Source organism: Xiphophorus hellerii, chromosome 8, assembly GCF_003331165.1.
Source record: "Xiphophorus hellerii strain 12219 chromosome 8, Xiphophorus_hellerii-4.1, whole genome shotgun sequence".
In the NCBI taxonomy this organism is placed as follows: Eukaryota; Metazoa; Chordata; class Actinopteri; order Cyprinodontiformes; family Poeciliidae; genus Xiphophorus; species Xiphophorus hellerii.
This window is the reverse complement of record NC_045679.1, coordinates 958,256-970,561: the sequence shown is the minus strand read 5'-3', so window position 1 is coordinate 970,561 and position 12,306 is coordinate 958,256. Positions and strand designations below refer to the sequence as shown.

At 41.3% G+C, this 12,306-nt stretch overlaps 1 protein-coding gene across 1 annotated transcript; it reads right to left on the bottom strand.

Moving 5' to 3' along the window:
- Positions 1–4,139: 4,139 nt before the first annotated feature.
- june (JunE proto-oncogene, AP-1 transcription factor subunit) lies at positions 4,140–8,153 on the bottom strand. The gene has a single exon (XM_032569401.1). The coding sequence runs from the start codon at positions 8,126–8,128 to the stop codon at positions 7,154–7,156; it is 975 nt and encodes a 324-aa protein (XP_032425292.1). The 5' UTR covers positions 8,129–8,153; the 3' UTR covers positions 4,140–7,153.
- Positions 8,154–12,306: the final 4,153 nt, after the last annotated feature.

The following is a 12,306-nucleotide window of genomic DNA, read 5'->3' as shown; positions in this document are numbered from 1 at the left end:
ACTGAGCCGCGTCGCGTTTATGACTTTATTTAAACCATAAAAAAGAACAAAAACGTGAATATTTCACCATTCAGGTGAAAAACTGAGGATAAGATTCATTTATTCATCTTTCATCTGATAAGATTCATTTATTCATCTTTCATCTGATAAGAGCTCAGAAAGGAGACAAAATACTTTGTATTAAATTAAAATGATAAACTTTCACATTTTTAATTTTAATGAGAAAATTTCTCATCAAACTGAAACAAACTTTAGATTTTATTTCTTATGAAATAAAATAAAATGTCTAATTTTGATGAGATTTTCTTTTTTTGCATCTCAAGAAAATGATCCTGAATTTATTTCCAAGGTTTTACAGTTAAATATGGAAACATCTAACTGCCAGAAATATGGAAACACCTAACTGCCAGAAATATGGAAACACCTAACTGCCAGAAATATGGAAACACCTAACTGCCAGAAAACGTCCTGATTAAAACAAGACAGTTTTTCATTTTAACATTATTGTTAATAAGACTTTATAACATTTTAAAACTTCTTGTTTTAACAGGCTTCATCTCATTAAAACGTTAAAATGTTTTTTAAGGCCGTCTCGTTCAGATGAGAAGTTTTAGTTTTAACAAGTTTTGCGTCTCGTTAGTGTGAACATTTCTCGTTAAAACAACACAAGCTTTTTATTTCATTACGTTATAAAACTTTAAGTTTTAATGAAAAACTTTCTCCTATCAACAAGTTTGGAATCTGGAAACTTCCTCATTAAATGAGAAAGTTTCTCGTTTTGGTTTTAACGTGTTTTTATCTCGTTAAGACGAGAAACTGGTCTGACCTCCAGTTAAACTCATTTTGTGACCATCATCCTCGGTTTTGGTTCTGGTTTCCTCCGTCGGATCATCTGAAGCTTTCAGACAGAAAGTTTCCCGTTTGGTTTTAATCTGAGGAACCGGGTCTCTGCTGACCTGACGTGACCCAGCAGGTGAGGATTTGCTCCACCTGTCCGCGGACCTTCATGGAACAAAGACAGAACCAGAACCAGAACCAGCTGTGGGCCGAACAAAGCCGCTCCTCTGCTGCTTCAGTTGGTGAAAAGTTTCCGGGTCGAGGTGGGATCGTTCTGGTCCCGTTGTAAAGCTTTGTGGTTTCCATCTTCAGAGGCGAGTGAAGCAGCAGCAGCAGCGAAACCAGAACATAAAACTACAACGAACATTTGTGACTCTGGCTGTCAACACGCATCTTCACAAACATCTTTATTTTTAACAAACAGCCATGAGAGAGAAAACAGAGTAAAACAACATGGCTGAGGAGGACACGCCAAGCAGCGCCGCGCGTGTGTGTGTGTGTGTGTGTGTGTGTGTGTGTGTGTGTGTGTGCGTGGAGGTGTGGGTGGAGGGGGTATTAGTCACCAGAAATGGCACAGAGCCTCTCAGTAAGTGGGTCACTCCATCTGGAGCAGAATATGGAAAAAACAGCCACATAACATTTTCTACCAAAACGTTTCATAGGAAAGTAATGAGAGGAAACAGCTGAGAGGAAAACATCGGACCAATTAAAGTCTGAATCTTCACCTGAAAGGTCTCACTAATAAACGGTCTGGAAAAGTTTGGATAATTAATTCAATTATCAAAATGATGAGAGAATATTTTCTGGAACAGGTTTCAGTCGCCTGATTTCACTCAAACACTCGGAGAAAAAACGAGTTCAGAGTAAACAAAGATGGCCGACGAAGAAGAAGCAACGATGATTTATTAATAACTAACGTATCAATAGTATTGATATTTGGATCGATTCTCCCAATCACGACGTCGGCCCAGAAACATAAAACTCAAGTTTTATGTAACATCTGTATGTTTAAACTGTGAATATTATTAATATTAATTAATGACTAATAAATTATTAATTAATATTAATTAATATTTAGACCAGCAGCCTTATCAGCAGACAGCCTGACGGTTCAGCAGCGGTTCTGGATCATTAAGTGTTTCAGTTCTGCTGACTGAAGCTCAGGTCGGTTCTGCTCTGTCAGCGGATCGGACCGGCGCCGACCCGCTGAGGACGCTCAGTTTCCCTGCGACCGCAGAGAGACGCCGTCATCGAAGGATTTCCTTAAACACGGTTATTAAGTTCTGGGTTCTGACTCGGTTTGGCTCCCAGACACAAACACCGTCTGAGATCTTGACCTTTAACCTTTCAGACATTTTCACCAAACTGCTCAGGAACCAAACGGAGTCGCCGCCGCAACGTTTCGCCGTCTGATGTGGCGCCACTTCCACCGCTCCGCCTCGCAGCCAATCAGCACGCAGAAGCATCCAGTCCAAGTCAGCGGTGTCCAACATGCGGCCCGGGGCCATTTGTGGTCCATTTGTGGTGCCACAGATTTAGCGCGAGAATGTCAGTGACAAATTTAACTCGTCATTAATATTTTCTTTTAATTTAAATTTAAAAAAAAACATTCAACAACTTTTTCCTTAAAAAGAAAAACTGGAGAACTTTAATTCTGCTGGTTCTTGAAGAACGTTTTCCTTTGTGATGCTGAGAAAAAACAAAAACCCATAAAGTTCAGAAACGTTTCGCCGTTTGGTTCTCATTCAGATATTTCATGTTTCATTCATTAACAAACATTTTTAAAAAAATCCCAACAAAAACAAAATGGCCTCTGAGTAATTCTGGTCCATGTTGGAAAACCTTTTCCCAGCCTGATGGTTCAGTTTCAGGATTTAAAATGTAATAATAATAAAAATAATATTAATATTAACATTAATAATAATATTAATAAAACTGGATCACTAGCGGCTGGATGTGTTAAATGTGTGAAACGTAAAAGAGCCTCAGAAACGGCTGATTCATCGCTGACCAACATGCAGAGGAAGAGGAAGAGGAAGAGGAAGAGGAAGAGGAAGAGGAAGAGGAGCGACCAGCCGCCTTCGTTTCCACGATGTTCAACAGAAACACCTGAGACTCAGGCGGTTCCACCGGTTCTGGTCGTGTTCCTGGACCGGATCTCAGCCGGTCTGGACTCACAGAGCATCAGAGGTCAAAGTTCAGGCTGAAACTTTTTCCAACATCTTTTTGTTGGGATTTAAAGGTCAAATATCTGGATGAGAAGAGAAAAGGTCAGAGTTTACAAACTATTCAGGCCATTTCCTTTTCTTCACTTTATTTCTTTTTTCACTTTATTTCTTTTTTTCACTTTATTTCTTTTTTCCAGCAACAAAAAGCAAAACAATTTTTAAAAACTCTGAAAATGTTCTAAACTTTTTTCTTCAGTAAAAAGTTGCTGAATGTTTATCGTTATTTATTAGGAAATTAAAATTAAAAGAAAAGTTTACGACTAAAGAAGAGTTAAATTTGTTGCTGAAATTCTTGAATTATTCCAAGGGCCACAGTTGGCCCCCGGGCCACATGTTGGACACCGCTGGTCCAAATTAAATCAGGATTTTAAAATTGTTGGACGATTTTTAAAATCTGAGACCTGAAAACGTAACGATCTGAAATCTGAGCCAACGGGAAAAAACTCACCACAAAAATAAATTTCACTGCAAAACATTAAAAAATTTCACAAAACGTCTCAACAGGAAACAGAAGCAAAAAACAAACAAAAAGTCGTTAATATGAAGAATCGATTATTAAAATAAATGTCAATAAATCGTTAAAAAATGATGATTTATACTGTTGGGTTGAAAATAATTTAAAACGACTTCAGCAGGTTGTCATAAACCTTTAATAAGTAAAGTTTGGGGGATATTCTGGTTTATTAATCAGTTTATATAAAATATATGAAAGAAAAAGACTAAAGTTTTATTTTAGTAACTTGTAGCATTTGGACGAGACTGAATGTAAATTCATAAAGAACTGGAGAAATAAAGATTTAGCAAAATCAGAACATATTAATTATGAAACAAATATTTAAAACATTTATTTAAATAATACTTTTTATTATAATTTGGCACTTTTTGTCTCTTTTGCTAATAAATCTGGTGAAGTTTAGAGTTTCTCAACGTTTCCTTCATTTCTTCAGTTTACAGTAAAACTGAACTAAAGGTTTTGTAAAAAGGAAACTTCAGATTCTCCTGATTTCTCAACATGAAACCAACAATTTTACACCAATTTAAAGAAAAATCCAGAAATTGACCACATTCTTTAACTCAGTTTATCATCATCAAGCGATAAAGTTTATTTAGAAACAACACAGTTATGATCGGGTTAAACGTTTCAACACTTCATCACAAAAACAGCGGAGGACAGCAGAAACCAACACGTCCAATAAAAACAGAATAAATACAAACATTAATCTGATCACATCAACATAGAAACAAGTTCTGTACATCTGTGCAAAAATATCATCCTCAGGAGGTAAAAAGCCTCGTTCAAGTTTAAAAATAAATATTTTTCAACCTTTTTAACAGGAAGGTCTTTCTCCAATCCGCCATGTTGTTTTCATTTCATTGTTTTCTGTAAAATCTCACAACCTGCAGTGAAACCTGCCTGCATGTTGAAGTCAGAATAAAACAGTCGTGATATTAAAGGGTCGATTCGCCTCCTGGCTGAAAGTTTGGGATTAAATGTTGATAAAAACAGAAAACAAACAAACGGCTTCATCAGAAAACTTCATCTTAAAACTGAGTTTTATTTACATAAAGTAAAAAATCACTTCACGATGTGAAGCTATCAAACCCTGAAATGATTTCAGTCATGAATCTTCTGCTTCCTGATTGGTTTTCTTTACAAGAAGTCGACATGTTGATGCTAACGAGCTGCGCAGCGCTGCGCTGTCAGGAAAAGTTTCTACCAAAAATCTGTCACATTAAACGTAAAACAAACATATTTAATATGTAAATATTAGGGCTGGTGTTTATGGGAAGCAAAAAAGACTAAAACTAAATTTTTTGTGGTTAATCGTGCGTGAAAAAGCCTGTAGCCACATGCTAGCTGCTACAGCTACATGTTAGTTAGCATGTAAGATGTTATTTATGTTGATTCTGTTTTTATTTCACTACTTAATGTTTGAAAAGCGACTTTTAAATATTTCTGTCAAACCAGACGCTGCATCGGTTCTTCGATGCTAAGCTAACGGTTGTTTGTTTTGTCAAATTTAGAAAAACTTTGTGCTGTTTGACAGCTAACTGCTTCTGTTTACAGAAGCTCCATCCATCAGTCATCCAGCTGTTTTCATGACTGTTTGATATCTTTTATGTTTTTTCTAAAATCACTATTTAAGTTTGATGCAGATTTTTGGTCTTTTTCATTTTTACAACGTAAATCAATAACAATTCTCCAACTGCTAGCATGCGAATGCTAACGTTTTGAAAACTCTCCGGTCGCCAGACAAGTTCTTTTTAATTTTAAATAAATTTTAAAATAAAAACAATGTAAACAGTCAGTTCAAGGAAAATGTGAAAAGAATATGCTAGTTAGCCTGTAGCTAACGTTACGTCAGCGGCTGCCTGATAGCTGCCATGTTAGCTGCTGTAGTTTTTGTCATGCTAGCTGCTGTATCAGCTGCTAGTTAGCCGCTGCATTAAGCAGGTTTTCGTATTTAAGCTAAACGTGTTTAAAATGCCGGAGCTCAGACATAAATACAGAAACATCTCATTATGATGAAATTTACATTTCATTAAAACCAAAATAAACCAGAACTGGATGGGTTCGTCTTTTTAACAGAGGAAATGTTCTTTTAAAATACGGCAGCGAGTTTCTGCTCCTGTGGTCCTGAAATATTAGAAATATTTCAGCTAGATAATCAGTTTTCAGCCACAGAGTCCATATAATTAATCTAAACGATGCTCAGATCCTGACGCTAACGCTAAGCTGTGAAAAAGTGGAATAAATACAGCTGTAGAGGAAAACTATTATTATTTTTGTATTAAAGTAATTGTGCTTTTTTTCAGAGCGTCATTAAATATCCCTCCAGGATTTTATGATTGTTTTTGTTAGTTTTTATTTTGCAGTCAATAATCAATTAGAAATATTTGTGCAGAATTTAGCGACGTCCATCAGAAACTGAACATCAAGCAGAAGGAAGAGCTACTGCCCCCTGCAGGTGGGAGGCAGCATCATGTAAACACAAGGCTTTTGACTGTTTTTGTAGGAAATGTGCAATAAAGTCATAATTTTGTTGCAGGATCAGTTAAATTTGTGTGAATTTCCATGAAACCACATAAAACTGGAGGAACGGATTATAATCTCCATGCAGGATTCAGAAACATTTACAAAAAACTGAAGCAATATCTTATAGAGACAAAACATAAGCAGATAATTCATTTCATACAGTCAACAATGAGCTTACAGTTTAGTCTCCTCTTCAAACTGACTTAACCTCCAGTTTAAACCCAATAAAACCCCAAAATCTTTAAAAACTGACAGGAATCTGAAGACGAAACTGGATTCATTGTGTATTTATTAATCTGCTTTATTCTAAAAACCAAACCCTGAAAGCCTCTATGAGGCGTTCACTTTCCACTCTAAAAAATCTGATTTAGCTCCTAATTCAAAGTATTTCCCTTCAAACCGTTCGTCTCTAAAATAAAATCTACCCGTCGTCTCAAAGTTCAGCTCAGAAAATATTTTCTGCATAAGATGAGAATAAAAAACTTTTACCTGCTGCTGTCAGAGCAGCTCAGCCACAAAACACAAACATCGGAATAAATTTACATCCATGAATATTTTCATGTTGTAGAAAAAACATGTTTTCCACCAAAACCTTTAAGGTTAAAACATTTGATCAAATTGTTGTTTTTATGATAAATGTAAACCGAGCAGAAGAAAAGAAACGTTTGTTCTTTTAAACAGAATAAAGAAACTTGTTTCTGCAGAGAAGATTTAAAATATCATAAACAAAATATGAAGAGAAAATGACAGTTTATGATGGATTTGGATGGAAACTGTTCAAAGTGAAAATATGGAAATTAAAACATTTTTACAAAGTTTTTTGTTTCCATTTTGGAAAATTGTCTTCAAACTGCAAAGTTTTTATTTTCATGTTTCTTCAGTTTTAATCCTGTAAAATGTTCAAATAAAATCTGTCAGATTTTAAAACGTTTAAATCCCAGAACCGGTTTTTAAAGAATCCCAAACCGGAAACGATTCTCAGTCGTCTGGCTCCGCCTCCGCTGCGGCCCGATTGGCCGACGGTTCCTCACCTGTCCAGGTGTCGTCCCGCTCAGCAGCTGGAATTCTCGCTGCCGGGTCCAGACTTGGCGGCGGCGGTTCCGGTCGCCACGGCGATCTGGCAGCCGTTGGTGACGTGACTCATGACCTTCTGCTTGAGCTGGGCCACCTGCTGCCGCAGCATGGCGGCGGTGGACGCCAGGTCCGAGTTCTGGTTCTTCAGGACCTTCACCTTCTCCTCCAGGCGGGAGATCCGCTCCAGCTTCCGCTTGCGGCACTTGGACGCGGCGATGCGGTTGCGCAGCTTCTTGCGCTCGGCTTTGATTCGCTCCTGCGTCTCCAGGTCGATGGGGGACAGGGACGGCGGGGACGCGGGGTCGCCGGGCGGGTGGGGGACCTCGGGGACGGTCTGAGGGGAGTCCGGGCCGCGGCCGTGGCTCTGCGGCCCGCCGCCGTACGCCATCTGCCCCCCGGGGTAGGACATCTGCCCCGGGGTGAAGCTGCTCAGGTTGGTGTAGACGGGCATGTCTCCGCCGGACATCAGGTTCCTCTGGTAGGACGCAGGCGGGGACACGTGTCCGCCGCCCACCAGCTGGTTCTGCTTGTGCAGGTCAGCCAGCGCCTTGACGAAGCCGTCGGCGAAGCCCTCCTGCTCGTTGGTGGCGGGGCTGCGGTACAGGAAGGGGTTGGCGGCGCTGGAGGCGGGGCTTGTGGACACCAGGCCCTGATTGGACTGGATGATCAGGTGCTCCAGGTCCGGGGACGCCAGCTTCAGCAGGTTCATGTCCGCCGCCGCGGAAGAAGAGCCGGGCGCCATCAGGGCGCTGCTGCCGGGAAGGCCCAGGTTGCCATGGTTACCGCTCCTTCCTGCCGCGGCGTTGCCTCCGCCCAGGAAGTGGTGGCCGCCGCCCAGGGACGCCGCCTTCTTGCTCATCAGCATCTTCCCGCCCGGGTAGCGCTCGTACTCGGCCACCTGGCTGAAGCTGGGCGCGGCCGGCACGTCGTCGTGGTAGAACGGAGTCTCCATGGCAACCGTCACGGACAGGGAGAGGTCAGAGGGGAGAGCCGCATAATCCGATTAACCTGAACGTCTCAGCAGATCCACTGACGTCTGCAGCCGCAGGATGAAGAGCTGCAGAGGAAACGGAACCGTCATCAGCAGAACCAACGGAACCAACAGAACCAACAGAACCGTCATCAGCAGAACCAACAGAACCGTCACCAACGGAACCAACAGAACCAACAGAACCGTCATCAGCAGAACCAACGGAACCAACAGAACCGTCATCAGCAGAACCAACAGAACCAGCGGAACTGTCACCAACAGAACCAACGGAACCATCACCAACAGAACCAACAGAACCGTCACCAACAGAACCAACGGAACCGTCATCAGCATAACCAACAGAACCAACGGAACCAACAGAACCGTCAACAGCAGAACCGTCATCAGCAGAACCAACAGAACCAACGGAACCGTCACCAACAGAACCAACAGAACCGTCACCAACGGAACCAACAGAACCAACGGAACCGTCACCAACGGAACCAACAGAACCGTCATCAACAGAACTAACAGAACCAACGGAACCGTCACCAACAGAACCAACAGAACCGTCACCAACGGAACCAACAGAACCAACGGAACCGTCACCAACAGAACCGTCACCAACAGAACCGTCACCAACAGAACCGTCATCAGCAGAACCAACAGAACCAACGGAACCGTCACCAACAGAACCGTCACCAACGGAACCAACAGAACCAACGGAACCGTCACCAACAGAACCGTCACCAACAGAACCAACAGAACCGTCATCAGCAGAACCAACAGAACCGTCCCCTAATCGTTCCCTGAAATCCTGGTTTTTCTTTTTCTGCTAAAAACAAATCCATCTGGAAAAGATGGATTTGTTTTTAGCAGAAATGTAACTTCATTCATTATTGTTCCGTAATTTAACCATCTAATCAACACATTTGTTGCTAACAGGAAGTAGCGGTTGCTAAGCAGCATGAACATGTCTGGCGCCTCTGGTAGAGGATTAGCAGAACCAGCTAACAACTGAAGCATCATCTCTGTTACTGGATGTTGAGCTGTTAGCATGTCAGTCTGCAGTCAGAGGCCTCTGCACATTCACTGTGACACTGACTGCTACTGGATTCCTAAAGGATCCTGAATTGGATCAAACATTTTCACATTAAATCAGTTTCTTCCATCCCATAATGAGCTGCGGCGACGGACTCGGCTCCACTTTGTTTCCTGAAACATCGGATTCTTCTGAAGCGCTGATGAAACGCAGAGATTTCACTGGCGCTTCCTGTCTGGACCACAGCGCCGAGCCCGTCCAGAACCAGGAGGAGGAATCCAGGAAAACCCAGGAAAACCCAGGAAAACCCAGGAGGAGCCATGAATCCCTTCTTTCACCTGCTCTCCTCTGTGACCCAGATGGACGGATGAAAATATTCTGAAATGTGCGGCTGGCATTTATTTTAATATTTGGATAACGAGCCGTCATTAGCAAAGCCTTAAAAAATAAAACTAAATAACTGAGAAACTTTTTCATTTTTCTGTGATAGAAATAATGATAAACTGAAAAAAACCAAAATAAAATCTGTAAAGTGTGGCATGCATTTATACTCAGCTTTTACTCTGATGCCCCCAAATAAAATCTAGTGCAAAAAGTAAATTAAACGTTTAGCGTGGAGGTAGCTGATCTGTTAAAAAAAAGAAAAAGGTCTTAACATCCAGCCAGAGGTATTGCTGGATGTCTGAGAGCTGATTCATGTGACGGCCTAGTCAAAGTCTGGACCTAAATCTGTAGAAAGATTTTAAAACTGATGTTCTCCCTCAAACCCAACGGAAATGTTTCAAATTAAAGATTCAGACTGTAGAAGTTTAAAGCTGACTAAATATAAATGTACTCCACACTTTTCAGAGTTTATTTGTAAAAATTGTTGAAAACTATTTTAAATATTTTCCTTCTGTTTGATGATTATTTTTACAAACTTAAGTTAGAAAAAAGATAAAAGTTAAAATGTAAATAAAGTTTCTGTTTGATCAGAAAAAATAAAAACAAATGAATCTCTAACGGATCATCACGTGATTTTATTATGAAGACAATAAAAAAGGTGAAAAATCAGTCATTTAAAGACCATCATTACTGATCGGTGCCCTCTAGTGGACAGACGAGGCAACAGCAGCTGAACGCTCTCGGGTCCGAACCGAACTCTTTCTGAACGACGTTTCTGTTTTACTGACTTTATATTTAAAATAAAAAGTGATTTACTTTGATAATCAGAACTTCCAGAGTTAAATACAGTAAATATGATCAATAAACGAGTCACTGAAGCGACATTTAAAGATGTTTCTACATTAAATACAGGAAAAATACCAAATAATCTGAATTAAACTGTTAAATGTTTCAGTTTCTGGTTAAAACATGAATAATAAATTAAAAGCAGCGACACAAATAATCCACTATGGATTAAATAAATCTGCGTTTCTCTCTCCTCATTAATAAACGCTCAAGTTGCCTGAAGTTCAGAGGCACCGACACCGACCGCGTCATCATCCGGACTCACCTGCAGAACCTCCGCGGGCCGCCGAACCGGTACCGGAGCAGAAAAAACCCCGGAGAGACGAAAGAGAAGAGAGGAGAGGAGGGAGCCGGAATAATGTTTGATAATCTGGGAGAGAGAGAGAGAGAGAGAGAGAGAGCGGGGTGAGTCAGAGTCAGAGTGAACACACACACACACACACACACACACACTCCCAGCGTGACTCACTATGATGTTTTCTCCTCATTTACACATTTATAGTGAAGTTCAGGTTAAATGTCAGATTTTCTCTCTCAGCCTGAAAATGAACTAAAAATATCATCAGAATCGTTTTAATGGTTCTACTGGGTTTATTAAAACCCAGAAGTTCTGCTTTGATCCACGACCCGCTGGAGGAGCGTTCACGCATTTCAGCGGAAAGTTGAGTGGAGGGAAAAAGTGTGGTAGAAGAAGGGATGACTTCAGCTGGAGTGAAAACACAGATGAAGCTACAACCGAACCAGAACCTTCTGAACCAGAACCAGACTGTTGCTCAGCCCAAACGTCTCTTTCCAAAAGGTTTTTTAGATTTTATTCATGAATCGAGACTCAGAGTCTGGAGGAAGAGCAGAGAAGCTTCAGTCACCGTGTGACCTGCTGGTTCTGGTCCACTGGGCTTTCTGAAGCCCAGTGGACCAGAACATTTTAGAGCTTTACCAAACCCTCTGAGCAACCTGTTCCCCTCCTGGCCTGTGGGGGCGCTGCACCAAGAACCACTGAAGGAAACGACACAAAAACCTCTGAAGACACTGAGAGCAACTTCCTTCTTCACCAGATGGAAACAAGATGGAGGCGTCAGATTTTTCTCTTTAGTCTTTGGCTGAAGACCAGGAGCCATTTCTGCTGCTAGCGCTAGGCTAGCATGTTAGCTTTGGTTGTATTTACCCAGAATGCCCTGCGCTGTAGTCCATATTGGAACCAGAGTTCTCTTCAGACGAACTCAGACTGAGGTTTGTAAACAGGTCAGAGTTCAGTTAGCGTTCACACCAGAACCGGACTTTCTAGATAAACAGACTGGAGTTCCTTTCCAGTTCTGGGAACTCCAGTTTTCACGGATCCTCTGAACCGGACAGAGCCGGACAGGACCGGGTCTGGACCAGAATCTGATCCTGTTTGTCGCTAAATGATTAGCTTCAGAGAAGGAAGTCTGAAAACAACTGTGTGTGTTTGGTTCTGTCACAGCCGGAGTTACTGTAGCTGTAGGTGGAGCAGCAGAACACACACTCACACACACCCACCCACACACGCACACATACACACACACACACACACACACCCTCACGCACTCACCCATACACACACACACCCCCACACACCGCGGGCTCACAGCCAGTCCACGGCCATGACTGATGGAACAAGTGAAGCCAACAGAACTGTTCTGTTCTGGTATTTTAACGATGTTTTTATAAACACACTGAAACGATTCATACAGTTAACATTAGGTCTGGACTTTGACTAGGCCACTCTACCAAATGAACCTGCTTTTTTATAACAGTGTTAGCTCAGTGTTAGCTCAGTGTTAGCTCCCAGACGATGCTACAAAAACTTTAGAATGTTTTTATTCAATAATTTAATAATTATATTAATTTAGCATAAATGCTAAACCTG

Coding starts and splice junctions, on each gene's coding strand:
- june (XM_032569401.1), bottom strand. CDS start 8,128: ATGGAGACTCCGTTCTACCACGACGACGTGCCGGCCGCGCCCAGCTTC.